At 45.0% G+C, this 26,270-nt stretch overlaps 2 protein-coding genes across 2 annotated transcripts in view; both read right to left on the bottom strand.

The window, feature by feature from the left end:
• Positions 1-26,270, bottom strand: part of LOC119977765 (dynein heavy chain domain-containing protein 1-like) — a 459,774-nt gene that overhangs the window by 35,078 nt on the left and 398,426 nt on the right. The window contains exon 42 of the mRNA XM_038818968.1: positions 14,283-14,450. Coding sequence (XP_038674896.1) covers positions 14,283-14,450 — 168 coding nt within the window. The remainder of the gene's footprint in view (positions 1-14,282; positions 14,451-26,270) is intronic.
• On the bottom strand, positions 21,524-24,497 carry LOC119977731 (heat shock protein HSP 90-beta-like). The gene is made up of 2 exons (XM_038818932.1): positions 22,199-24,497; positions 21,524-21,769 (listed from the first exon to the last, which is right to left on the bottom strand). The coding sequence occupies exon 1, from the start codon at positions 24,433-24,435 to the stop codon at positions 22,231-22,233; it is 2,205 nt and encodes a 734-aa protein (XP_038674860.1). The 5' UTR covers positions 24,436-24,497; the 3' UTR covers positions 21,524-21,769; positions 22,199-22,230.

Raw genomic sequence — 26,270 nt, 5'->3', positions numbered from 1 at the left:
AAACTAATGTGGCAGGGGGATGGGAACCGATGCAGGAAGTTGGAAGGTAGTAAAACAGGGACAGAAGCAAAAGGAAGTAAGGGGAAAAGTGCAAGGCAGAGAAGACATAGTCAAAAATCTAAAAGGGCGACAGTACAAGGTACAGTGACTGAGGGGAGCTCAGTGAATAGGCCCAGTAATAACAAAAGGAATAAAACTGGAGATGTTAAGATTCAAAATAGAAGTAAAAAACCCAACATAAGTGTACTTTACCTGAATGCTCGTAGTATTCGGAATAAAGTAAATGAATTGATGGCACAAATCATCGTAAATGACTATGATTTAGTGGCCATTACTGAAACATGGTTAAAGGATGGTTACGACTGGGAGTTAAATATCCGAGGGTATCAAACTATTCGGAAGGACAGAGTGGATGGTAAGGGAGGTGGTGTTGCTCTGTTATTTAAGGATGGCATCCGGGCAATAGTAAGGGATGACATCGGTGCTATGGAGGATAAGGTTGAATCCATTTGGGTGGAAATCAGGAATAGTAAGGCGAAAAAGTCACTGATAGGAGTAGTCTATCGGCCACCAAATAGTAACGTTATGGTGGGGCAGGCAATAAACAAAGAAATAACTGATGCATGTAGAAATGGTACAGCAGTTATCATGGGAGATTTTAATCTACATGTCGATTGGTTTAACCAGGTCGGTCAAGGCAACCTTGAGGAGGAGTTTATAGAATGTATCCGCGATAGTTTCCTAGAACAGTATGTAATGGAACCTACGAGGGAACAAGCGGTCCTAGATCTTGTCCTGTGTAATGAGACAGGATTGATTCATGATCTCATAGTTAGGGATCCTCTCGGAAGGAGCGATCACAATATGGTGGAATTTAAAATACAGATGGAGGGTGAGAAAGTAAAATCAAATACTAGTGTTTTATGTTTAAACAAAGGAGAGTACAAGGGGATGAGAGAAGAACTAGCTAAGGTAGACTGGGAGCTAAGACTTTATGGTGGAACAGTTGAGGAACAGTGGAGAACCTTCCAAGCGATTTTTCACAGTGCTCAGCAAAGGTTTATACCAACAAAAAGGAAGGACGGTAGAAAGAGGGAAAATCGACCGTGGATATCTAAGGAAATAAGGGAGAGTATCAAATTGAAGGAAAAAGCATATAAAGTGGCAAAGATTGCTGGGAGATTAGAGGACTGGGAAATCTTTAGGGGGCAACAGAAAGCTACTAAAAAAGCTATAAAGAAGAGTAAGGTAGAGTATGAGAGTAAACTTGCTCAGAATATAAAAACAGACAGTAAAAGTTTTTACAAATATATAAAACAAAAAAGAGTGGCTAAGGTAAATATTGGTCCTTTAGAGGATGAGAAGGGAGTTTTAATAATGGGAAATGAAGAAATGGCTGAGGAACTGAACAGGCTTTTTGGGTCGGTTTTCGCAGTGGAAGACACAAATAACATGCCAGCGACTGATAGAAATGAGGCTATGACAGGTGAGGACCTTGAGACGATTGTTATCACTAAGGAGGGAGTGATGGGCAAGCTAATGGGGCTAAAGGTAGACAAGTCTCCTGGCCCTGATGGAATGCATCCCAGAGTGCTAAAAGAGATGGCTAGGGAAATTGCAGATGCACTAGTGATAATTTACCGAAATTCACTAGACTCTGGGGTGGTCCCGGTGGATTGGAAATTAGCAAACATGACACCACTGTTTAAAAAAGGAGGTAGGCAGAAAGCAGGAAATTATAGGCCAGTGAGCTTAACTTCGGTAGTAGGGAAGATGCTGGAATCTATCATCAAGGAAGAAATTGCAAGGCATCTGGATAGAAATTGTCCCATTGGGCAGACGCAGCATGGGTTCGTAAAGGGCAGGTCATGCCTAACTAATTTAGTGGAATTTTTTGAGGACATTACCAGTATAGTAGATAACGGGGAGCCGATGGATGTGGTATATCTGGATTTCCAGAAAGCCTTTGACAAGGTGCCACACACAAGGTTGCTGCATAAGATAAAGATGCATGGCATTAAGGGTAAAGTAGTAGCATGGATAGAGGATTGGTTAATTAATAGAAAGCAAAGAGTTGGGATTAATGGGTGTTTCTCTGGTTGGCAATCAGTAGCTAGTGGTGTCCCTCAGGGATCCGTGTTGGGCCCACAATTGTTCACAATTTACATAGATGATTTGGAGTTGGGGACCAAGGGCAATGTGTCCAAGTTTGCAGATGACACTAAGATGAGTGGTAAAGCGAAAAGTGCAGAGGATACTGGAAGTCTGCAGAGGGATTTGGATAGGTTAAGTGAATGGGCTAGGGTCTGGCAGATGGAATACAATGTTGACAAATGTGAGGTTATCCATTTTGGTAGGAATAACAGCAAACAGGATTATTATTTAAACGATAAAATATTAAAGCATGCCGCTGTTCAGAGAGACTTGGGTGTGCTAGTGCATGAGTCACAGAAGGTTGGTTTACAAGTGCAACAGGTGATTAAGAAGGCAAATGGAATTTTGTCCTTCATTGCTAGAGGGATGGAGTTTAAGACTAGGGAGGTTATGTTGCAATTGTATAAGGTGTTAGTGAGGCCACACCTGGAGCATTGTGTTCAGTTTTGGTCTCCTTACTTGAGAAAGGACGTACTGGCGCTGGAGGGTGTGCAGAGGAGATTCACGAGGTTAATCCTAGAGCTGAAGGGGTTGGATTATGAGGAGAGGTTGAGTAGACTAGGACTGTACTCATTGGAATTTAGAAGGATGAGGGGGGATCTTATAGAAACATTTAAAATTATGAAGGGAATAGATAGGATAGATGCGGGCAGGTTGTTTCCACTGGCGGGTGACAGCAGAACTAGGGGACATAGCCTCAAAATAAGGGGAAGTAGACTTAGGACTGAGTTTAGGAGGAACTTCTTCACCCAAAGGGTTGTGAATCTATGGAATTCCTTGCCCAGTGAAGCTGTTGAGGCTCCTTCATTACATGTTTTTAAGGTAAAGATAGATAGTTTTTTGAAGAATAAAGGGATTAAGGGTTATGGTGTTCGGGCCGGAAAGTGGAGCTGAGTCCACAAAAGATCAGCTATGATCTAATTGAATGGCGGAGCAGGCGCGAGGGGCCAGATGGCCTACTCCTGCTCCTAGTTCTTATGTTCTTATGGACCTGGTATTGGGGAATGATCCTGGCCAGGTGGTTGAAGTTTCAGTCGGTGATTACTTTGGGAATAGCGATCACAATTCCGTAAGTTTTAGAATACTCATGGACAAGGACAAGAGGGGTCCGAAAGGGAGAGTGCTAAATTGGGGAAAGGCAGAGTATAACAAAATTCGGCAGGAGCTAGGGAATGTGGATTGGGAGCAGCTGTTTAAGGGTAAATCCACATTTGAAATGTAGGAGTCTTTTAAGGAAAGGTTGATTAGAGTGCAGGACAGACATGTCCCTGTGAAAATGAGGGATAGAAATGGCAAAATTAGGGAACCATGGATGACGGATGGAATTGTGAGACTAGCTAAGATGAAAAAGGAAGCATACATAAGATCGAGGCTTTGGAGGAATATCGGGAAAGTAGGACAAATCTCAAACGCGCAATAAAGAGGGCTAAAAGGGGTCATAAAATATCTTTGGCTAACAGGGTTAAGGAAAATCCCAAAGCCTTTTATTTGTATATAAGGAGCAAGAGGGTAACTAGAGAAAGGGTTGGCCCAAAAAGGATTGGCTCAAAGACAAAAGAGGGAATTTATGCGTGGAGTCAGAGGAAATGAGTGAGATTCTTAATGAGTACTTTGCATCGGTATTCACAAAGGAGAGGGACAAGACGGATGATGAGGCTAGGGATGGATGTTTAAATACTCTAGGTCAAGTTGTCATACAGAAGGGGGAGGTTTTGGGTATTCATAAAGGCATTAAGGTGGACAAGTCCCCAGGACCGGATGGGATCTATCCCAGGTTACTGAGGGAAGCGAGGGACGAAATACCTGGGGCCTTAACAGATATCTTTGCAGCATCCTTGAGCACAGGTGAGGTCCCGAAGGACTGGAGAATTGCTAATGTTGTCCCTTTGTTTAAGAAGGGTAGCAGGGATAATCCAGGGAATTATAGACCTGTGAGCTTGACGTCAGTGGTAGGCAAACTGTTGGAGAAGATACTGAGGGATAGGATCTATTCACATTTGGGTGAAAATAGACTTATCAGTGATAGACAGCATGGTTTTGTGCAGGGAAGGTCATGTCTTACAAACCTAATAGAATTCTTTGAGGAAGTGACAAAGTTAATTGATGAGGGAAGGGCTGTAGATATCATATACATGGACTTCAGTAAGGCGTTTGATAAAGTTTCCCATGACAAGTTGATAGAAAAAGTGAAGTCGTATGGGGTTCAGGGTGTACTAGCTAGATGGATAAAGAACTGGCTGGGTAACAGGAGACAAAGAGTAGTGGTGGAAGGGAGTGTCTCAAAATGGAGAAAGGTGACTAGTGGTGTTCCACAGGGATCCGTGCTCGGACCACTATTGTTTGTGATATACATAAATGATCTGGAGGAAGGTATAGGTGGTCTGATTAGCAAGTTTGCAGATGATACAAAGATTGGTGGAGTTGCAGATAGCAAGGAGGACTGTCAGAGAATACAACAAAATATAGATGGATTGGAGAGTTGGGCAGAGAAATGGCAGATGGAGTTCAATCCAGGCAAATGCGAGGTGATGCATTTTGGAATATCTAATTCAAGAGCGGACTATATGGTCAATGGAAGGGTCCTGGGGAAAATTGATGTACAGAGAGATCTGGGAGTTCAGGTCCATTGTACCCTGAAGGTGGCAACGCAGGTTGATAGAGTGGTCAAGAAGGCATACAGCATGCTTGCCTTCATCGGACGGGGTATTGAGTACAAGAGTCGGCAGGTCATGTAACAGTTGTTCAGGAGTTTGGTTTGGCCACATTTGGTCGCCACATCACCAGAAGGATGTGGATGCTTTAGAGAGGGTGCAAAGGAGGTTCCCCAGGATGTTGCCTGGTATGGAGGGTGCTAGCTATGAAGAAAGGATGAGTAGATTAGGATTGTTTTCATTGGAAAGATGGAGGTTGAGGGGGGACCTGATTGAGGTCTACAAAATTATGAGAGGTATGGACAGGGTGGATAGCAACAAGCTTTTTCCAAGAGTGGGGTGTCAATTACAAGGGGTCACGATTTCAAGGTGACAAGGAGAAAGTTTAAGGGAGATGTGCGTGGAAAGTTTTTTACGCAGACGGTGGTGGGCGCCTGGAACACTTTGCCAGCGGAGGTGGTAGAGGCGGGCACGATAGCATCATTTAAGAGGCATCTAGACAGGTATATGAACGGGTGGGGAACAGAGGGAAGTAGACCTTGGAAAATAGGCGACAGGTTTAGATAAAGGATCTGGATCGGCGCAGGCTGGGAGGGCCGAAGGGCCTGTTCCTGTGCTGTAATTTTCTTTGTTCTTTGTTCTTGTTCTTTGGACAATAATGTCACTGCACAATCCATCCATTTCTCTCCGCCTCGGCATCTTTCTTTAAGGTCAGGTACTTTCATTCAATCCGATCACAAAGCCTCTTGTAATTCTCCAACACAGGAGCAGTGGTTAACACAGCCTTCAGGCTGCCAAATGCCTATTGGTACTCGGCCGTCCACTAAAATTTGCTATGCTTCTTCAGCAAGTCCATCAGTGGAGCACCCACACTGCTAAAATTCAGCACAAATTTATAGTAAAAACCACTTATGCCAAGAAATTTCATTAGTTCCCTTTGTGTCGAGGATATTGGAAACCCTCCAATAACTTTTGCTTTCACATCCCGTGGGTTCATTTGTCCAATTGTTTGGCCAAGGAACCTAATTTGGACTTTTCCAAATTCACTTTTGGCTCCTGCCTCCTGAAGTCGATCGAATAACTCAATTAGATGTTTTAAATGTTCTTTCCATGTCTGGCTGAAAATTACCAGATCGTCGATGTATACCGCACAATTGGGTAATTCTAAAACGGCTTTGTTAGTTAACCGTTGAAATGTGGCTGGGGCGTTTTTCATGCCAAATGGCATAACTTTGAATTGGTATACCACCTGGAGTCACAAAAGCGGAAATCTCCTTCGCCCTTTTGGATATGGGTTCTGCCAGTAACCTTTAAGCAAATCTAGTTTGGAAATAAAAGCTGATTGTCCCACCTTCTCAATGCAATCCTCCAAGTGAGGGATAGGATAAGAGTCCGTTCTTGTTACTGCATTGACCTTTCTATCGTTCACACACAATCATTGGGTACCGTCTGGTTTAGGTATCATCACTATGGGTGAGCTCCATTGGCTGCAACCCACTTTAATTATGCCATTTGAAAAAAAAAATGAAAATTGCTTATTGTCACGAGGAGGCTTCAATGAAGTTACTGTGAAAAGCCCCTAGTCGCCACATTCCGGCGCCTGTCCGGGGAGGCTGGTATGGGAATCGAACCGTGCTGCTGGCCTGCTTGGTCTGCTTTAAAAGCCAGCGATTTAGCTGAGTGAGCTAAACCTGCCCCATTTGTAAGCATACTTTCAATTTCTTTTTGAACCTGTGCCAATTTTAAAGGGTTAAGTCTGTATGGATGTTGTTTAATTAGAACAGCATTTCCCACATCTACATCATGTATAGCCATTTTTGTACTTCCCATCTTATCTCCACAAACATGCCCATGTGATATCAATAACTCTTTCAGGTCAGTTTGTTTTTCCTCTGGAAGGTAATTCAACAATTTATCCCAATTGTTAAGAACATCCTCGCTATCCAATATAATTTGAGGAATGTCAAATTCAGAATCATCTGGATTTGGTTCTTCATTTTGAGTTGGAATCATTAAAACCCCCTCCTTTTTCTCTCCTTCCCTTTCAAAGTACCTTTTAAGCATATTCACATGACACACTTGGTGAGTTTTCCTTCTATCTGGAATCTTACCAAATAATTCACTTCACTCAATTTCCTTTCAATCTGATAAGGTGCACAAAACCTAGCTTTTAAAGGTTTACCTATCACTGGTAACAACACTAAAACTTTATCTCCACTGGCAAAACTACAAACTTTTGCTTTTTTGTCCGCTACCTGTTTCATCACATGCTGTGCAACTTTTAAATGTTGTCTAGCCAATTCACCTGCTCTATTTCATCATTCCTTAAAATTTGACATGTAATCTAATAATGTAATTTCAGACTGCTCACTCACCAATTTTTCCTTAATCAATTTAAGTGGTCCTCTTACCTCATGACCAAAAATTAGTTCAAAAGGACTGAATTTTGTTGACTCATTAGGTGCATTCTTAATTGCAAACAATATGAATACTTTATCCCAATCCTCTAGATAATCTTGACAATAAGCTCTCAATATTGTCTTTAATGTCTGATGCTACCATCCTAACGCTCTCTACGATTCTGGATGGTACGCAGTTGATTTAAATTGTGTTACTCCTAAGCTATCCATAACCGCCTTGAATAACCCCGAGGTAAAATTTGATCCTTGATCCAATTTTACTTCTTTTTTTTATATAAATTTAGAGTACCCAATTCATTTTTTCCAATTAAGGGGCTGTTTAGCGTGGCCAATCCATCTAGTCTGCACATATTTGGGTTGTGGGGGCAAAACCCGCGCAAACACGGCGAGAATGTGCAAACTCCAGAGTCGGGATTGAACCTGGGACCTCGGCGTCATGAGGTAACCCACTGTGCCTCCGTGCTGCTCCTGATTGTATTTCTGTGGGTAGTCCATAATTATAAAAAAATTAAGTAACTCCTCCACAATCTTTTTAGCTGTAATATTGCAGACTAGAATGGCCTCTGGAAACTTAGTTGGCACATCCATTATATTCAAAAGATATTGATTCCCACTTTTTGTTTTAGGAAGCAGTCCTACGCAATCAATTAAGACCCTTGTAAAAGGTTCCTCAAATGCTGGAATGGGTATTAAGGGTACTGGTTTTATCACTGCTTGAGGTTTCCCTATCACTTGACATGTGTGACATGATCGACAAAATTTAACTACATCTTCATGTAGTCTAGGCTAATAAAAATATTTTCGTATTTTAGCTTGAGTTTTCCTTACTACCAAATGACCTCCCACTGTTACTCACACCACCTCCTTTCTATACCCTACCAGCAATACTACTTGATGAACTTTTGGCCACTTTTCATCCGCCTGCATATGTAAATGTCTCCATTTTCTCATTAAGACATAATTTTAAAGGTAATAACATTCTTGTATCCACTCATATTCCTCATCCATGTATGCTTTCTGATACATCTGTTTTATTTCTACAGCTTTCTGTTGTAACTCCGCCAACTTTCCTAAACTAAAAATATCTGCCTCATTCTCCACCTGTTCTTGTTCTTTTTAAACCATCTGATCAAAAATTGTTTCTGATGAAATGAAACTGGTGGGAAATCCTACTCCTCTACCTCACCGGTCTCCCTTTTTGTCAATCAAATTCACCGTAAATCGGTGAAAAAGGTCCCAAAGGTCCACCACGAATGGGAGCTACCAAATAAGCGACCACTCACTCCATGGCCACCATCAGAAGTCCCTGGCAAAAGATTTGTTATTGATACTCTTGCTCCCCTTTCCAACACAGCAGGTTTGAATTCATTCCAGAAAGCAATTATCTCTTTCAAGATACCAATTAGTCCGGAAACAGCTATTAAACTGAGGATAGAGAAACACTTGTTTCAACCTGTGCAGTTCAAATCCCAGTCCAAAGCTTCAAAACGAAAGTAAACCCCACAGAGCCACAGCCCAGCTCCACCCACACAATGTGTTGTTGAAAATACGGAAAAATGTGTCATTTGAAACATGGAAGTCTAGCAATATCTGGTCTGAGAGAAACCTGAGAGGATACAGGGAAAGATCCCATGAAGGGTTAAAAGCAGCTGCAAAGAGCAGGATTATAAAATGCAGATTCTTTCTCTCAAGCAAACTTAGCAAACACACAGGATTCTTGTATGAAGTTAAAAACAATGGTTCACACCTTCATTGAAAGTAACTATCTTAGGAAGCATCTGGAAAAGGAAAGGATTAGGTTCAGTTGAATTTGGTGTCAATTCTAGGTGTGAAATTCTACTAACATGAAGTAAATTAAAAGAAAATTGGAGACTATCAGTCTATGAGAAACATAATTTAAAGTCAAAATCAAAGGCAAAGTTATGAGCTGGGGACAATTGGAAAATTAAACTATTGAAATGACAAGAATTAAAAGTAACACCTCTACTGAAACCAAAGCATTTTTTGAACATCACAAAGGACAATGTAATCAGATCCGAGAGGTGAGGTTATGCCCAAAATGAATACTTAGTTGTATTAGAATGTTTAGATCAAAGATACTTTTTAACAATCAAAGTGAAATAAGTTAATTTACAATAAGGTCATAAAAACTGAATAGCTACTAGAAAGAGAATATAAACCCAGGGAGCAGAAGCAGAAGGAGAGAACTCAGAGAGGAGATAAGCAGATTCAGCTTTCACAGCTCGGTCATGGGAAAGATGAGACGAGCAGCCGAGCTTAAACAGCTATACATCTAAGGAAGACTAGAATTTACATCTAAGACTAGAATTTAAACAGGAGTCAGAGTCAGCTGAGAGATAGCTAGCAGAGCCAGCTCTTATAGCTCAGTACATGGATCGACAAGACACAGCAACGGGGCTACCCAACAAATACATCCCAAGAAGACCAGACTTTAAAGAAGATTGATTGTCAAGTTGGGCCTGAAGGTCCCTTCAACCAACCAGCAGGATCCAGAAGCAAGATCTTTTTACCTTTCTGTAAAGAAAGTGTTTGCAGCTTTTAAAAGAAAAAATATAATAATAAAATAACTTAACTTAACCTGAAAAAGTGGGTAATTCTAAAGTCCACTTTACTTACTTAGCAATGCAGGACCCAGGACATCGATGCTACTAAGTGGTAAGTAGATAAAATCTTCGGTGAAGGTATGGGCTATACTGGGGGATAACTTGAAAATATAGTTTGACCTGAATATCACCCACCGAAGCCTGCATCGGAGTCAGGGAGTGAGAATCCCTGCTCACCATTTTGAATGTCGGCCCTTTTTGGTATAGGGGGAATTCTAAGAATAATGGTGTTTTCAAAAACAAATGATGTCATTGAAGTCATGTGATAAGATAAAAGCATTTCTTAAAGGGACACTCCCAGGACACAGACACCAGCACAGCTGTTGATGGACAGACAGCTGCGGACAACACTGTCCTCCATGGCGGTCCCCACAGTAGATCAAGATCTCCAGGCGAAGCTCATCGCACAGAAACACAAACAAAAGGACGCTTAGGGCCAATCTGCATGGGCGCTCCAGCCTCTGCAAATACATGTCACAGTTAGAGTTGAGAATCTCAATAGCGGAGGGTGGACGAGGCGAGCAACGGTTGTCCAGCACATGAAATGAAATGAAAAATGAAAATCGCTTATTGTCACGAGTAGGCTTCAATGAAGTTATTGTGAAAAGCCCCTAGTCGCCACATTCCGGCGCCTGCCCGGGGAGGCTGGTACGGGAATCGAACCGTGCTGCTGGCCTGATTTAAAAGCCAGCGATTTAGCCCAGTGAGCTAAACCAGCCCCTGGGTTGGACCCAGCACATGGGTCCACACTCATACAGGATGGCTTATTTCTGCACCAAAATCACTCTACTCAAGATACAGCACCCTTGCAGTCCAAAGACGTGCAGGTTAGGTGGATTGGCCATACTAAATTGCCCTTAGTGTCCAAAAAAGGTTAGGAGGGGTTATTGGGTTACGGGGATAGGGTGGAAGTGAGGGCTTAAGTGGGTCAGTGCAGACTAGATGGGCCTAATGGCCTCCTTCTGCACTGTATGTTCTATGTTCTTTGTCCTCAAGCCAGCAGATGGGTTGGAGTACAGTCCCAAGAGCGAAAGAGGTGCAGAGGATGGGGCGCACCCTGGGCAACTGCTGCATTTGTGTTAGTGTCGGGGGAAGGAGCAGTGAGTGATGCAGATGGGGCATGTTCACCAGCCCAGATGATACACATCCAGAGTGCGGCGGAAGCCTGATAGACTAAACCTGTGACTGATCACTTCTTTCTCTAAGCAGAAATGTGATTGTAAATAAGGGAATTTAAAAACATTTCTCCAAAGGAAAGGGGATGTGGTAATATGCATACATATATCAATCTATAATTGTACATAGTTGTATCAATGTACATATGTATATATAAAAGTGCCACTGTATATAGACAATGACCAATGCATGTAGGGACAACTATAACCTCCCACCAGCAGGTGCAACCAGATCGGACAGATGTATAAATATTGGAGGACAGACGGAAGGCAGACACTTGGTAGGAGGACAGACAAGACAACAGACATCAGTAACGGAGACGGAATTGTTTGTCTTTCGTAAAGCATGGTTACCATTAAGAATAAATACTTGAAGCAACTGCATCGTTGTGTTCTATGTGTATCTTCATCATTGAGGAAGTAACAGAACACAACACAACACTGATGGAAAGAAAATCTGATAGAATCAACCCATAAACGCCAGCCCGGATTGGGACCGGTATGATCGGTAATCCAGGTTGCGACCTTTGTGCTGTCTGCTGCCTTGTTGCCTTTTCTTTTTTTTTAAATAAATATTATTATTCTCCTTTTTCACATTTTCATCACAATTAAGAACAGATAACCAATAATAACAACAAATACAACGGCAATCCCCCAGTCAATAATCCCCTTCTCCCACCCACCCTCAAACAGCCCCCAACATTTTGAATACAAAACTGATGAAACAGAATCATCAATAACTTATACATTCCAACGCTAATGTTCAATGTCATCCCATTCATGAAACTGAATGATGAACAAGGCCCATGAGTTGCAGAACCCTTCCATCCTCCCCTCAACTCAAACTTTATTTCTCGAGCATTAAGAACTCCAGCACATCCCCCCACCGTGCCGGGGCACAGAGATACTGACCTCCACCCCAACAGGACCCGCCTTTGGGCAATTAGCAGGGCGAAGGCCAAGACATCTGCCTCCGCAGCTGCTTCCAACCTTGGCCAATCTGACACCCCGAATACGGCTTCTCGGGGACCTGATTCGAGTCTCACGTGCACCTCCTTTGAGATTACCTGAAAGACCTCCCTCCAATACCCTCTAGTTTTGGACAGGACTAGAACATATGAATGTGATTAGTGGGGTTCCCTCACACCGTTCACAAACATCCTCCACCCCCTCAAAAAATCGGTTCATCCTCGCCCTTGTGAGGTGCGCCCTATACACCACCTTCAGCTGTATAAGCCCCAACTTCACTCACGAAGTTGACACATTCACCTTCCGGAGCACCTCACACCATGACCCCTCCTCAATATCCTCCCCTAACTCTTCCTCCCACTTAATCTTAATTCTCTCCAGTGATACCTTATCTTCCCCCAGAATCACCCCATAAATCACCGATATCACCCCCTTCTCCATTCCCCTGTCGTCAATATCTCTCCAACAGTGTGGGAGCCGGCGCCATCGGAAAGCTTTGTACCTCCTTCCTGGCAAAATTTCGGACCTGTATATCTCGGACCTAAACATCTCCCCCTGCCGCAACCCATATTTCTCCCCCAGCTCCTCCAACTTCGCAAACCGGCCTCCCGGTAACAAAGTTGTGGCTTTATCTTTTTGCTGAAAGTAAACTGACAATTCGGATTCACCTCCTCGGGTCTCCTGAGTGTTTATATTAAACAAACAAAGACATTTGTTAATTGTAACCAGGACAAGGCAGAGAGTCAGGGCAGGATGTTATGAAGGGAAGATTTCAAGGAGGGAGAGGAAGGAGGAGAACATCAATGTTGGATGGGTTGAAAATTGAAGGTGTTACTTGAAAATGAACAGACTGGCACAGGACGGAGAGCTGCAGACCACACAAAGATTGGCCGAGTGCTGGCCAGTGTAGAGGATAGCTACAATCTCCAGAATGATATAGATGGATTGGTGGAGTGGGTGATAAAGTGGCAGATGGAATTTAACACAGAGAAGTGTGATGTCAGCATTTAGGGAGGCCAAACAGTTATAGGGAGTACAGAATAAATAGGAATATACTCAGAGAGGTAGATGAAGTGAGAGATATTGGCGACAGGTACACAGGTCCCTAAAGGCAGCAGTTCAAGTAGACAAGGTTGTTAAGAAAGCAAATGGAATGTTCCCTCCATAATAATAATCGCTTATTGTCACGAGTAGGCTTCAATGAAGTTACTGTGAAAAGCCCCTAGTCGCCACATTCCGGCGCCTGTCCGGGGAAGCCGATACGGGAATTGAACCCACGCTGCTGGCCTTGTTCTGCATTACAAGCCAGCTGTTTAGCCCACTGTGCTAAACAGGCCCCTCATTGGCAGAGGTATATAAAAGTAAGGATATCATGTTGAAATTGTATAAAACACTGGTGAGGCCACGACTGGAGTATTGTGTGCAGCTCTGGTCCCCACATTGCAGGAAGGAGGTTATTGCTCTGGAGAGAGAGCAGAGGAGGTTTACCAGACTGTTTCCAGGGCTACAAGGAGAGATTGGATAGGTTGGGATTATTTTCCTCGGAACAAAGAAGGCCGAGGGATGATTTAATAATAATAATAATCTTTATTGTCACAAGTAGGCTTACATTAACACTGCAATGAAGTTACTGTGAAAATCCCCTCGTCGCCACATTTCAGCGCCTGTTCGGGTACACTGAGGGAGAATTCAGAATGTCCAATCTACCTAACCTGCACATCTTTGGACTGTGGGAGGAAACCGGAGTACCCGGAGGAAACCCACGCACACACGGGGAGAACGTGCAGACTCCGCACAGACAGTGACCCAAGCCGGGAATCGAACCTGGCACCCTGGGGCTGTGAAGCAACAGTGCTAACCACTGTGCTATCATGTCACCCACTTAATTCAGGTGTACAAAATTATGAGGGGAAGTAAGAGAGTGGACAAGGTAAAATTGTTTCCCTTCGTGGAGAATTCTAGAGCCAGGGACACAGATTTAAGATAAGTGGCAGAAGGTGTAGAGGGGACATGAGGAGGAACATTTTTACCCAGAGGGTAGTGTGAGTCTGGAATTCGCTGCACGAGTTGGTGCTGGAGGCAGAGACCCTAAACTCTTTCAAAAGGCACCTGGATCAGCACCTTCAGTGCTGTAAGGTACAGGGCTGTGGACCGGGTGCAGGAAGGTGGGATTAGAAAGGGCACCTGGCTGGCATCGACAAGGTGGGCCGAATGCTGTAACTTTTCTATGCCTCAATGATTCTATGGACTATGAAGCAGTGAGAAGACATCATGATAGTTCAGACACACCTGGCAGTGAACCGCAGGCACTGCTGTCACAAATCATCCACAGGTGGAAATCCGGATGGATTTTGTCCCCAGCCTCTGTCACGTCAGTCAGCTGATCTTCTTCGAGAATGTTACATTGGTAATGTTCGGACGACACATTGGGAGCAGCAGCTTTGGACGGAATGTAACCTGGAAGAAAAATGTGGCGTCAGTTGGAGGATGCAGCTTTAAAATAATTGGGAAAATATGCAAAGGCAACAAGACGAAAATCCTATTTATGCTGAATCTAGTTAGGATCTGTCAAATGGACAGAATCTGGGATCTGGTGTGGATCTGGAATCTGGAGAGGATCTGGAATCTGGCGAGGATCTGGAATTTGGCGAGGATCTGGAACCTGGTGAGAATCTGGGATCTGGTGAGGATCTAGAATCTGGAGAGGATCTGGAATCTGGAGAGGATCTGGAATCTGGTGAGGGCCTGGTGAGAATCTGGAATCTGGAGAGGATCTGGAATCTGGTGAGGATCTGGAATCTGGTGAGGATCTGGAATCTGGAGAGGATCTGGTGAGAATCTGGAATCTGGAGAGGATCTGGTGAGAATCTGGGATCTGGTGAGGATCTGGAATCTGGTGAGGATCTGGAATCTGGTGAGGATCTGTAATCTGGAGAGGATCTGGTGAGAATCTGGAATCTGGAGAGGATCTGGAATCTGGTGAGGGCCTGGTGAGAATCTGCAATCTGGAGAGGATCTGGAATCTGGTGAGGGTCTGGTGAGAATCTGGAATCTGGAGAGGATCTGGAATCTGGCGAGGATCTGGAATCTGGCGAGGATCTGGTGAGGATCTGGAATCTGGCGAGGATCTGGAATCTGGCGAGGATCTGGAATCTGGTGAGGATCTGGAATCTGGCGAGGATCTGGTGAGGATCTGGAATCTGGAGAGGATCTGGAATCTAGTGAGGGTCTGGTGAGAATCTGGAATCTGGAGAGGATCTGGAATTTGGTAAGGATCTGGAATCTGGTGAGGATCTGGTGAGGATCTGGAATCTGGTGAGGATCTGGTGAGGATCTGGAATCTGGAGAGGATCTGGAATCTAGTGAGGGTCTGGTGAGAATCTGGAATCTGGAGAGGATCTGGAATTTGGTAAGGATCTGGAATCTGGTGAGGATATGGAATCTGGTGAGGATATGGAATCTGGTGAGGATATGGAATCTGGTGAGGATCTGTCAATTGGGGAGGATCTGGAATCCTGTGAGGATCTGGATTAAATTTAGACTAACTACCTTGAATTCACCAGTGGTCAGGGACAGGAGGGTGTGGCTGTGAGTGAGGCAGGGAGAGGGATGCAGGAGGTAGGGTTGCAAGAACTTCAGTCCTAGGTCTTGTCCAACACGGTTGAGATTCTTGCGCCCTGTGTCGACAGGAACGGGGACTGCTGGGAGGACGAGCAAACTGACCTCAGCACCGTGGTACAGGGAGACATTCAAGTCGGGGGAGAGAAAAGAAATGTAGTTGTAATTGGGGATAGTGTAGTTTGGGGCATTGACACTGTTCTCTGAGACCAGGTTCGAGAATCCCGAAGGTTGTGTTGCCTTGTTGCAGCTGTACAAAACTCTAGTACGGCCGCATTTGGAGTATTGCGTGCCGTTCTGGTCGTCACATTATAGGAAGGATGTGGAAGCTTTGGAAAGGGTGCAGAGGAGATTTACCAGGATGTTGCCTGGTATGGAGGGAAGATCTTATGAGGGAAGGCTGAGGGACTTGAGGCTGTTTTTGTTAGAGGGAAGAAGGTTAAGAGGTGACTTAATTGAGGCATACAAGATGATCAGAGGGTTAGATAGGGTGGACAGTGAGAGCCTTTTTCCTCGGATGGTGATGTCCAGCACGAGGGGACATAGCTTTAAATTGAGGGGAGATAGATATAGGACAGATGTCAGAGGGAGGTTCTTTACTCAGAGAGTAGTAAGGGTGTGGAATGCCCTGCCTGCAACAGTAGTGGACTCGCCAACACTAAACGCATTCAAATGGTCATTGGATAGGCATATGGACGATAAGGGAATAGTGTAGATGGGCTTTAGAGTGGTTTCACAGGACGGCGCAACATCGAGGGCCGAAGGGCCTGTACTACGCTGTAAGTTCTATGTTTTATGCCTGCCTGGTGCTCGGGCTAGGGGTATCTCATCTGGGCTGTAGAGGAACTTGGGAGTTTAAGGGTAAAGATCCAGTTGTTGCGGTCCACGTTGGTACCAAGACATAGACTGAACAAGGACAGAGGTTTTGCTAAGGGAGTAATAACAGCTGGGAGCTAAATTAATAGCAGAACCAAAAAGGTAATAATCTCTGGATTACTACCTTAGCCATGAGCAAATTGGCAGAGGGTCAATAATATTACGGAAGTAAATCCGTGGCTCAAAGATTGATGTGGGAGAAATGGGTTTGAATTCGTGGGACATTGGCCCCAGTACTGGGGAAGAGGGGACCCTGTTCCGAAGGGATAGTCTTCATCGAAATCACGCTGGGACCAGAATCCTGGTGAATCGGTAACTAGGGCTGCAGCTAGAGCTTTAAACTGAATAGTGGGGAGGAGGGTGCAGTTGTCTGGAGAATTAGAAAATCAAGGTTAAAGGAGAAGGCAGAGGTGCAGGTTAATGATGAGGAGTTTAAACTAGTTAAAAGGGCCGAGGGCTCAGGATAGGTTAGTAAAGTTTCCAGAACACGTAATAGAACAGAGAGTATAGAAGGCGGCAGGAATCCAACTTCAGGTAGAGCAAAAAAAGGGACAATTACGAGAAGGGAGGTGGTCAATGCAGGACTGAGGGTATTTTACCTAAATGCGCGCAGTATACGGAACAAGGTAAATGAGCTTGTTGCGCACATTGAAATTGGCCGGCACGATGTTGTGGGCATCGATGTAGGGTTCTTGGCAATGTGGAGGAGCAGAGAGATCTTGGTGTCTATGTTCATAGATCTTTGAAAGTTGCCACTCAAGTGGATAGAGCTGTGAAGAAGGCCTATGGTGTGCCAGCGTTCATTAGCAGAGGGATTGAATTTAAGAGCCGTGAGGTGATGATGCAGCTGTACAAAACCTTGGTCAGGCCACATTTGGAGTACTGTGTGCAGTTCTGGTCACCTCATTTTAGGAAGGATGTGGAAGCTTTGGAAAAGGTGCAAAGGAGATTTACCAGGATGTTGCCTGGAATGGAGAGTAGGTCTTCCGAGGAAAGGTTGAGGGTGCTAGGCCTTTTCTCATTAGAACGGAGAAGGATGAGGGGGTGACTTGATAGAGGTTTATAAGATGATCAGGGGAATAGATAGAGTAGACAGTCAGAGACTTTTTCCCCGGGTGGAACACACCATTACAAGGGGACATAGATTTAAGGTAAATGGTGGAAGATATAGAGGGGATGTCAGAGGTAGGTTCTTTACCCAGAGAGTAATGGGGGCATGGAATGCACTGCCTGTGGAAGTAGTTGAGTCGGAAACATTAGGGACCTTCAAACGGCTATTGGATAGGTACATGGATTATGATAGATTGATGCGGTGTAGATTAATTTGTTCTTAATCTAGGACTAAAGTTCGGTGCAACACCGTGGGCCAAAGGGGCTGTTCTGTGCTGTATTTTTCTGTGCTCTATCACATAGACGTGGCTGCAAGGGGATCAGGGCTGGGATCTAAATATCCAAGGATATGTGTCTTATCGAAAGGACAGGCAGATGGGCAAAGGGAGCGGGGTTGCTTTGTTAGTAAGGGATGAAGTTAAATCGATAGCAAGGAGCGATATAGGATCAGAAGGCACAGAATCTCTGTGGGTAGAGTTGAGGAATCTCAAAGATAAAAAGACCCTGATGGGAGATATGTACAGATCCCCTAGCAGTAGTCAGGATGTGGGGCAGAAAATAAATCAGAAGATAGAAAAGGCATGTAAAAAAGGCAATATTACAATAATCATGGGGCACTTCAATATGCAGGTGGACTGGTAAAATCAGGTTGGTAGTGGATCCCAAGAAAAGGAATTTGTGGAATGTCTAAGAGATGGTTTTGGAGCAATCTGGTGACGTCAATGACATAAGGGAGAAAGCAGCTGGCCACAGTTGATTGGAGAAGGAGCCGAGCAGGGAAGACAGTGGAACAGCAATTTTTGTTTTTGGGGGTTATTCGGGAGGCACAACAGAAATTCATCCCAAGGAGGAGGAAACATGCTAAGGGGAGGACAAGGCATCCATGGTTGGTGAGGGAGGTCAAGGACAGCATAAAGGCTAAAGAAAAAGCAGACAAAGTGGCGAGGATTATTGGGAAGCCAGAGGATTGGGAAGCCTTTAAAAGTGAGTAGAGGACTAAAAAAACAAAAAGGGGGGAGAAGATGAAATATGAGCAAGCTAGCGAGTAATAGAAAAGAAGAATGGAAGAGTTTTTCCAATATATAAAAGGTAAGAGAGGCAAAATTAAACATTGGACAACTGAAAAATGTGGCTGGAGAACTAATAATAGGAAACAAAGAAATGGCAGATGAACTGAAAAGTTACTTTGCAACAGTCTTCACGGTGGAAGACACCAGTGGGATACCCAGGGGCTGGATTATCCGACAGCAGGACCCTCCCCTTCACCGGCAGCGCACTCACACCCGTTGATTTCCTGACCATAAGACACAGGATCAGAATGAGGCCACTCGGCCCATCAAATCTGCTCCATCATTCAATCATGGCTGATATTTTTTCATCCCCATTCTCCCCATAACCCCTGATCCCCTTATTAATCAAGAACCTATCTACCTCTGTCTTAAAGACACTCAGTGATTTGGCCTCCACAGCCTTCTGCGGCAAAGAGTTCCACAGATTCACCACCCTCTGGCTGAAGACATTCCTCCTCATCTCTGTTTTAAAGGACCGTCCCTTCAGTCTGAGATTGTGTCCTCTGTTTCTAGTTTTTCCCTTTAGTCTGAGATTGGATCCTCCGCTTTTAGTTTTTCCTACAAGTGGAAACATCCTCTCCACGTCCACTCTATCCAGGCCTCGCAGTATCCTGTAAGGTCAATAAGATCCCCCCTCATCCTTCTAAACACCAACGAGTACAGACCCAGAGTCCTCAAACGTTCCTCATACGACAAGTTCTTCATTCCAGGGATCATTCTTGTGAACCTCCTCTGGACCCTTTCCAAGGCCAGCACATCCTTCCTTAGATATGGGGCCCAAAACTGCTCACAATACTCCAAATGTGGTCTGACCAGAGCATTATATATCCTCAGAAGTACATCCCTGGTCTTGTATTCTAGCCCTCTCGACATGAATGCTAACATTGCATTTGCCTTCTTAACTGTCGACTGAAACTGCACGTTAACCTTAAGAGAATCGTGAACAAGGACTCCCAAGTCCCTTTCAGCTTCTGCTTTCCGAAGCATTTCCCCATTTAGAAAATAGTCTGTGCCTAGATTCCTCCTTCCAAAGTGTATAACCTCACACTTTTCCACATTGTATTTCATTTGCCACTTCATTGCCCACTCTCCTAGCCTGTCCAAGTCCTTCTGCAGCTCCCCTGCTTCCTCAATACTACCTGTCCCTCTACAGATCTTTGTATCATCTGCAAACTTAGCAACAGTGCCTTCAGTATCTTCTACCAGATCATTAATGTATATTGTGAAAAGTTGTGGTCCCAGCACCGACCCCTGAGGCACACCACTAGTCACCGGCTGCCATCCTGAAAAAGACCCCTTTATCTCCCACTCTCTGCCTTCTGCCAGTCAGCCAATCCTCTATCCATGCCAGGATCTTACCCTGAACACCATGGGCTCTTAACTTATTTAACAGTCTCCTATGCGGCACCTTGTCAAAGGCCTTCTGGAAATCTAAATAAGTCACGCCCACTGGTTCTCTTTTGTCTAACTTCCTTGTTACCTCCTCAAAGATCTCTAACAGATTTGTCAGACACAACCTTCCTTTGACAAAGCCGTGCTGACTCAGTCCTATTTTACCATGCACTTCCAAATACTCCGCAATCTCATCTTTAATAACAGACTCTAAAATCTTACCAATGACCGAAGTCAGGCTAACCGGCCTATAATTTCCCGTCATCTGCCTCCCTCCCTTCTTAAACAGGGGTGTTACATTAGCCACTTTTCTGTCGTCTGGGACCCTTCCTGCCTCCAGTGATTCCTGAAAGATCATCACTAATGCCTACACAATCTCCTCAGCTATCTCCTTTAGAACCCTGGGGTGTAGCCCATCCGGTCTATGTGACTTATTCACCTTCAGGCCTTTCAGTTTCCCCTGAACCTTCTCCTTAGTGATGGCCACTACACTCACCTCTGCCCCCTGGTTCCCCTGGAGCTCTGACAGCCCACTGGTGTCTTCCACCATGAAGACTGATGCAAAGTAACTATTCAGTTCATGTGAATAGTTACTCTTGGTCAGTGTTGCTGTTGTTCAGGAAGTTGAGGGCAGTGCAGTACTGATGAAGGTACCAAGGTCACAAGAGTGGACCTGCAGGCAGGAAGGTGGTTTGAAGTGTGTCTACTTCAATGCGAGGAGCATCAGGAATAAGGTTGGTGAGTTTGAAGCATAGATTACTACCTGGGACTACGATGTTGTGGCCATTACGGAGACGTGGATAGAACAGGGGCAGGAATGGTTGTTGGAGGTTCCGGGGTTTAGATGTTTCAGTAAGATTAGGGAAGGTGGTAAAAGAGGTGGAGGAGTAGCATTGAACATAGAACAGTACAGCACAGAACAGGCCCTTCGGCCCTCGATGTTGTGCCGAGCAATGATCACCCTACTCAAACCCACGTATCCACCCTATACCCGTAACCCAACAACCCCCCTTTAACCTTACTTTTAGGACACTACGGGCAATTTAGCATGGCCAATCCACCTAACCCGCACATCTTTGGACTGTGGGAGGAAACCGGAGCACCCGGAGGAAACCCATGCACACACGGGGAGGACGCATAGACAGTGACCCAGCCGGGAACCGAACCTGGGACCCTGGAGCTGTGAAGCATTTATGCTAACCACCATGCTACTGTGCTGCCGGCTGGAGATGCTAATAATAATCTTTTATCGTCACAACTATGAAGTTACTGTGAAAAGCCCTAGTTGCCAGATTCTGGCGCCTGTTCAGGTAAGCTGGTACGGGAATTGAACCTGCGCTGCCAGCCTTGTTCTGCATGATAAACCAGTTGTCTAGCCCAGTGAGCTAAACCAGCTCTGCTGGTCATTGTTAATCAAGGATAGTATAATGGCTGCAGGAAGGCAGTTTTTTTTTTTTTTTTTGCACCAGTAGCGTCGGATTTTATTTTGCAGCACAGAGCTGCAAAAGTATAAATGACATGCGTTTGAAAATAATAAAAAAAGGACAGTAACATCTGATAACGACTGTAGTGCAAGATTCCGCCCCCTAAAGAGAGCAGGTCCAATCCACATTGATCTGATCAGACTAGTCAGACAATCATTACTTTACACACTGCACAACAGATCCTTTCAAAAGTCCAAATTAAATACAGCAGTCCAATTGAATACACCAACATAGAACATAGAACATAGAACAGTACAGCACAGAACAGGCCCTTCGGCCCTCAATGTTGTGCCGAGCTATGATCACCCTACTCAAACCCACGTATCCACCCTATACCCGTAACCCAACAACCCCCCCTTAACCTTACTTTTTTTTATTAGGACACTACGGGCAATTTAGCATGGCCAATCCACCTAACCCGCACATCTTTGGACTGTGGGAGGAAACCGGAGCACCCGGAGGAAACCCACGCACACAGGGGGAGGACGTGCAGACTCCACACAGACAGTGACCCAGCCGGGAATCGAACCTGGGACCCTGGAGCTGTGAAGCATTTATGCTAACCACCATGCTACCCTGCTGCCCCTAAAATGAAAGTCCCCAAGCGAGAATCATACCCCAAGCGAGAATCATACCCCTAGACCAACGAGCCGACCAAGGAAGAATACAGAAAGGAAGAGAGCAGCTTTAGTCAACTTCCTCCATGCGGGATGCATCCTCATCTCCCTCCAGAGGTGGGATCTCTTCAACAGGTTGTGGAGTGGTCTCTTCCACAGGCACCTCATCATCATCAATACCCAGACCCAGCTTGATCATTCTGTAGATACGGTTAGAGTGTGTCTGTGGATCATCCAATGAAAACCCAGAGGACAACAGCGCAGTCTCAAAGAGCAGGATCACAAGGTCTTTAACAGCTTTGTCATTCTTGTCTACTTCAGCTTTCTGCCTCAGAGTGTCCACGATTGGGTGGTCAGGGTTGATCTCCAGGTGTTTCTTGGCCATCATATAACCCATGGTTGAATTGTCCCTCAGGGCTTGAGCCTTCATGATCCTCTCCATGTTAGCAGTCCAGCCATAGGTGCTGGTCACAATGCAGCATGGGGAGGAGACAAGCCGGTTCGAAACAGTCACCTTCTCCACCTTCTTGTCCAGAATCTCTTTCATGAGCTTGCACAGGTTATCATACTTGGCTCGGTCTTCTTCACGCTTTTTCTTCTCCTCATCGTCCTCAGGCAGCTCAAGGCCCTCCTTTGTGACAGAGACAAGCTGCTTACCATCAAACTCCTTCAGCTGCTGCACACAATATTCATCGATGGGCTCAGTCATGTATACCACCTCAAAGCCCCGCTTCCTGACGCACTCCACAAAGGCAGAGTTAGCTACTTGATCTTTGCTTTCACCGGTTATATAGTAGATGCATTTCTGGTTTTCCTTCATTCGGGAGACATAGTCTGACAATGGGGTGAGCTCGTCTCCACACTGCGAGGTGTGGTAACGCAGCATTTCAGACAGCTTCTTGCGATTCTGGGAGTCCTCATGTATACCCAGCTTCAGGTTCTTTGAGAACTGCTCATAGAATTTCTTGTAGTTTTCCTTGTCCTCTGCCAGCTCAGAGAACAGCTCCATGCACTTCTTGACAATGTTCTTGTGAATGACCTTCAGGATTTTGCTCTGTTGCAGCATTTCTCGGGAAATATTCAAGGGCAGGTCCTCAGAGTCCACCACACCACGAACAAAGTTCAGATACTCTGGGATCAGCTCCTCACAACTGTCCATGATGAATACTCGGCGCACATAGAGCTTGATGTTGTTCTTCTTCTTCTTGTTTTCAAAGAGGTCAAAGGGAGCCCTCCTGGGAATGAACAGGAGGGCACGGAATTCCAGCTGGCCCTCAACAGAGAAATGCTTCACAGCAAGATGGTCCTCCCAATCATTAGTGAGGCTCTTGTAGAACTCGCCATACTCCTCCTGCGTGATGTCATCAGGATTGCGAGTCCAAATGGGTTTGGTTTTGTTCAGCTCCTCTTGGTCAATATATTTCTCTTTGATCTTCTTGGTCTTTTTCTTGTCCTTCTTTTCACCATCTTCTTCCTCATCAGAACCTACATCTTCAATCTTGGGCTTCTCTCCTTCATCCATATCCGCACCATCCTCTTTCTCCGGCTTTTCCTCGGTTTCAGCCTCATCATCACTGATCTCCTTTTCCCGTTCCTTCTCAACAAAGAGTGTAATAGGATAACCAATGAACTGAGAGTGTTTCTTCACAACCTCTTTGATCCTCTTCTCCTCTAGATACTCAGCCTGATCTTCTTTCAGGTGCAGGACCACCTTTGTACCACGGATGACTGCATCAGCAGAGTCTTCCCCATCACCCTTTCCAGTATAAGTTTTGACAGTGAAGGAGCCACCAGCTGATGATTCCCAGACATATGCCTCATCGTCATTGTGCTTGCTGAGCACTGTAACCTTCTCAGCCACCAAGTAGGCAGAATAGAAGCCAACACCAAACTGGCCAATCATGGAAATATCTGCACCAGCCTGCAGAGCTTCCATGAAGGCCTTGGTTCCAGACTTGGCAATGGTGCCCAAGTTGTTAATCAGATCAGCCTTGGTCATCCCGATCCCAGTGTCGATGACGGTGAGGGTACGTTCGCGCAGGTTGGGGATGATTTCAATCTTCAGATCCTTGCCACTTTCCAATTTTGAAGGATCGGTCAAGCTTTCATATCGGATCTTGTCCAGAGCATCAGAGGAATTGGAGATAAGTTCCCGGAGGAAGATTTCTTTGTTAGAATAGAAGGTGTTGATGATCAATGACATAAGCTGAGCAATCTCAGCCTGAAAGGCAAAGGTTTCCACCTCATCATCAACGGTGCGAATTTCTTCAGGCATCGTGCTGCTGTGTCTCTCTCCGCGCTGCGCTGCCTCCTCTCCGTTCCGCTCCTTCCGCCGAAAGCTGCAGGAAGGCAGTTTGAGGAGGATCTGTCTACTGAGGTAGTGTGGGCTGAAGTTAGAAATAGGAAAGGAGCGGTCACTTTGTTAGGAGTTTTCTATAGGCCCCCAAACAGTAACAGAGATGTGGAGGAAAAGATTGCAATGCAGATTTCAGGTGTGGTAGTCACAGGGTAGTTGTCATGAGCGAATGTTGTCTCCTTGTAAGAGAATAGGTATAACCCTGGGAATTATAGGCCGGTTAGTCTCACTTTGGTCATAGGTAAATTATTGGAAAGGGTCCTGAGGGATAGGATAAATGATCATTTGGAAAGATACAGCTTAATCCAGGATAGTCAATGCGGATTTGTGAGGGGTAAGTCTTGCCTCACAAGTTTGATTGTATTCTTTGAGGAGGTAACTAAGTACATAGATGAAGGTAGAGCAGTTGATGTCGTATACATGGATTTTAGTAAGGCGTTTGATAAGGTTCCCCATGGTCGGCTTATGAAGAAAGTAAGGAGGTGTGGGATAGAGGGAAATTTGGCTAATTGGATAAGTAACTGGCTATCACATAGAAGACAGAGGGTGGTGGTGGATGGTAAATTTTCAGACTGGAGACCAGTTACCAGCGGTGTACCACAGGGATCAGTGCTGGGTCCTCTGCTATTTGTGATTTTTATCAATGACTTGGAGGAGGGGGCTGAAGGGTGGGTCAGTAAATTTGCTGATGACACCAAGATTGGTGGAGTAGTGGATGAGGTGGAGGGCTGTTGTAGGCTGCAAAGAGACATTGATAGGATGCAGAGCTGGGCTGAAAAGTGGCAGATGAAGTTTAACCCTGATAAGTGTGAGGTGATTAATTTTGGTCGAACAAATTTTAATGCGGATTATAAGGTTAACGGCAGGGTTCTGAGGAATATGGAGGAACAGAGAGATCTTGGGGTTCATGTCCACAGATCTCTGAAGGTTGCCACTCAAGTGGATAGAGCCGTGAAGAAGGCTTATAGTGTGTTAGCGTTTATTAACAGGGGGCTTGAGTTTAAGAGCCGTGAGGTTATGCTGCAACTATACAAGACCTTGGTTAGACCACATTTGGAGTATTGTGTGCAGTTCTGGTCACCTCATTATAGGAAGGATGTGGAAGCATTGGAAAGGGTGCAAAAGAGATGAGGAGGAATTTCTTCAGCCAGAGGGTGGTGAATCTGTGGAACTCTTTGCCGCAATCACTGAGTGTCTTTAAGACAGAGATAGATAGGTTCTTGATTAATAAGGGGATCAGGGGTTACGGGAAGAAAGCAGGAGAATGGGGATGAGAAACATATCAGCCATGATTGAATGGCGGAGGAGACTCGATGGGCCGAGCGGCCTAATTCTGTTCCTTGGTCTTTTGATGAAACCCTGGAATCTTGTGAGGATTTGGAATCCGGTGAGGATCTGCAATATGGCGAGAATCTGGAATCTGGGGAGGATCTGGAATCTGGGGAGGATCTGGAATCTGGGGAGGATCTGGAATCTGGGGAGGATCTGGAATCTGGGGAGGATCTGGAATACGGGGCAGATTTACTGGTCCGCTGACCGTGTGTTCCTCAGTGCCGCGCCCTCGCCAACAGCGGGATCATCTGTTCCCGCCAAAATGCCTGTGGGATTTCCCATTGTGGCTACACCACGTTGCAGGATAACCCGTGCGCGGACTGCAGGCACAAGAATCCCGCAAGCGGAGATTGCAGCCTCTGTTGTCTGAGAGTGGTGAAGATTCAATCGTGGATTTCAAAAGGGAGTTGGATCTTTGAAAT

This window comes from Scyliorhinus canicula, chromosome 14 (genome assembly GCF_902713615.1).
Source record: "Scyliorhinus canicula chromosome 14, sScyCan1.1, whole genome shotgun sequence".
Lineage (NCBI taxonomy): Eukaryota > Metazoa > Chordata > Chondrichthyes > Carcharhiniformes > Scyliorhinidae > Scyliorhinus > Scyliorhinus canicula.
Note: the sequence above shows the minus strand (reverse complement) of the source record. Positions and strands in the feature narration are given on the sequence as shown.

Bases quoted from the DNA above. Each gene is read 5' to 3' on its own strand.
- LOC119977731 (XM_038818932.1), bottom strand. From the start codon at position 24,435: ATGCCTGAAGAAATTCGCACCGTTGATGATGAGGTGGAAACCTTTGCC.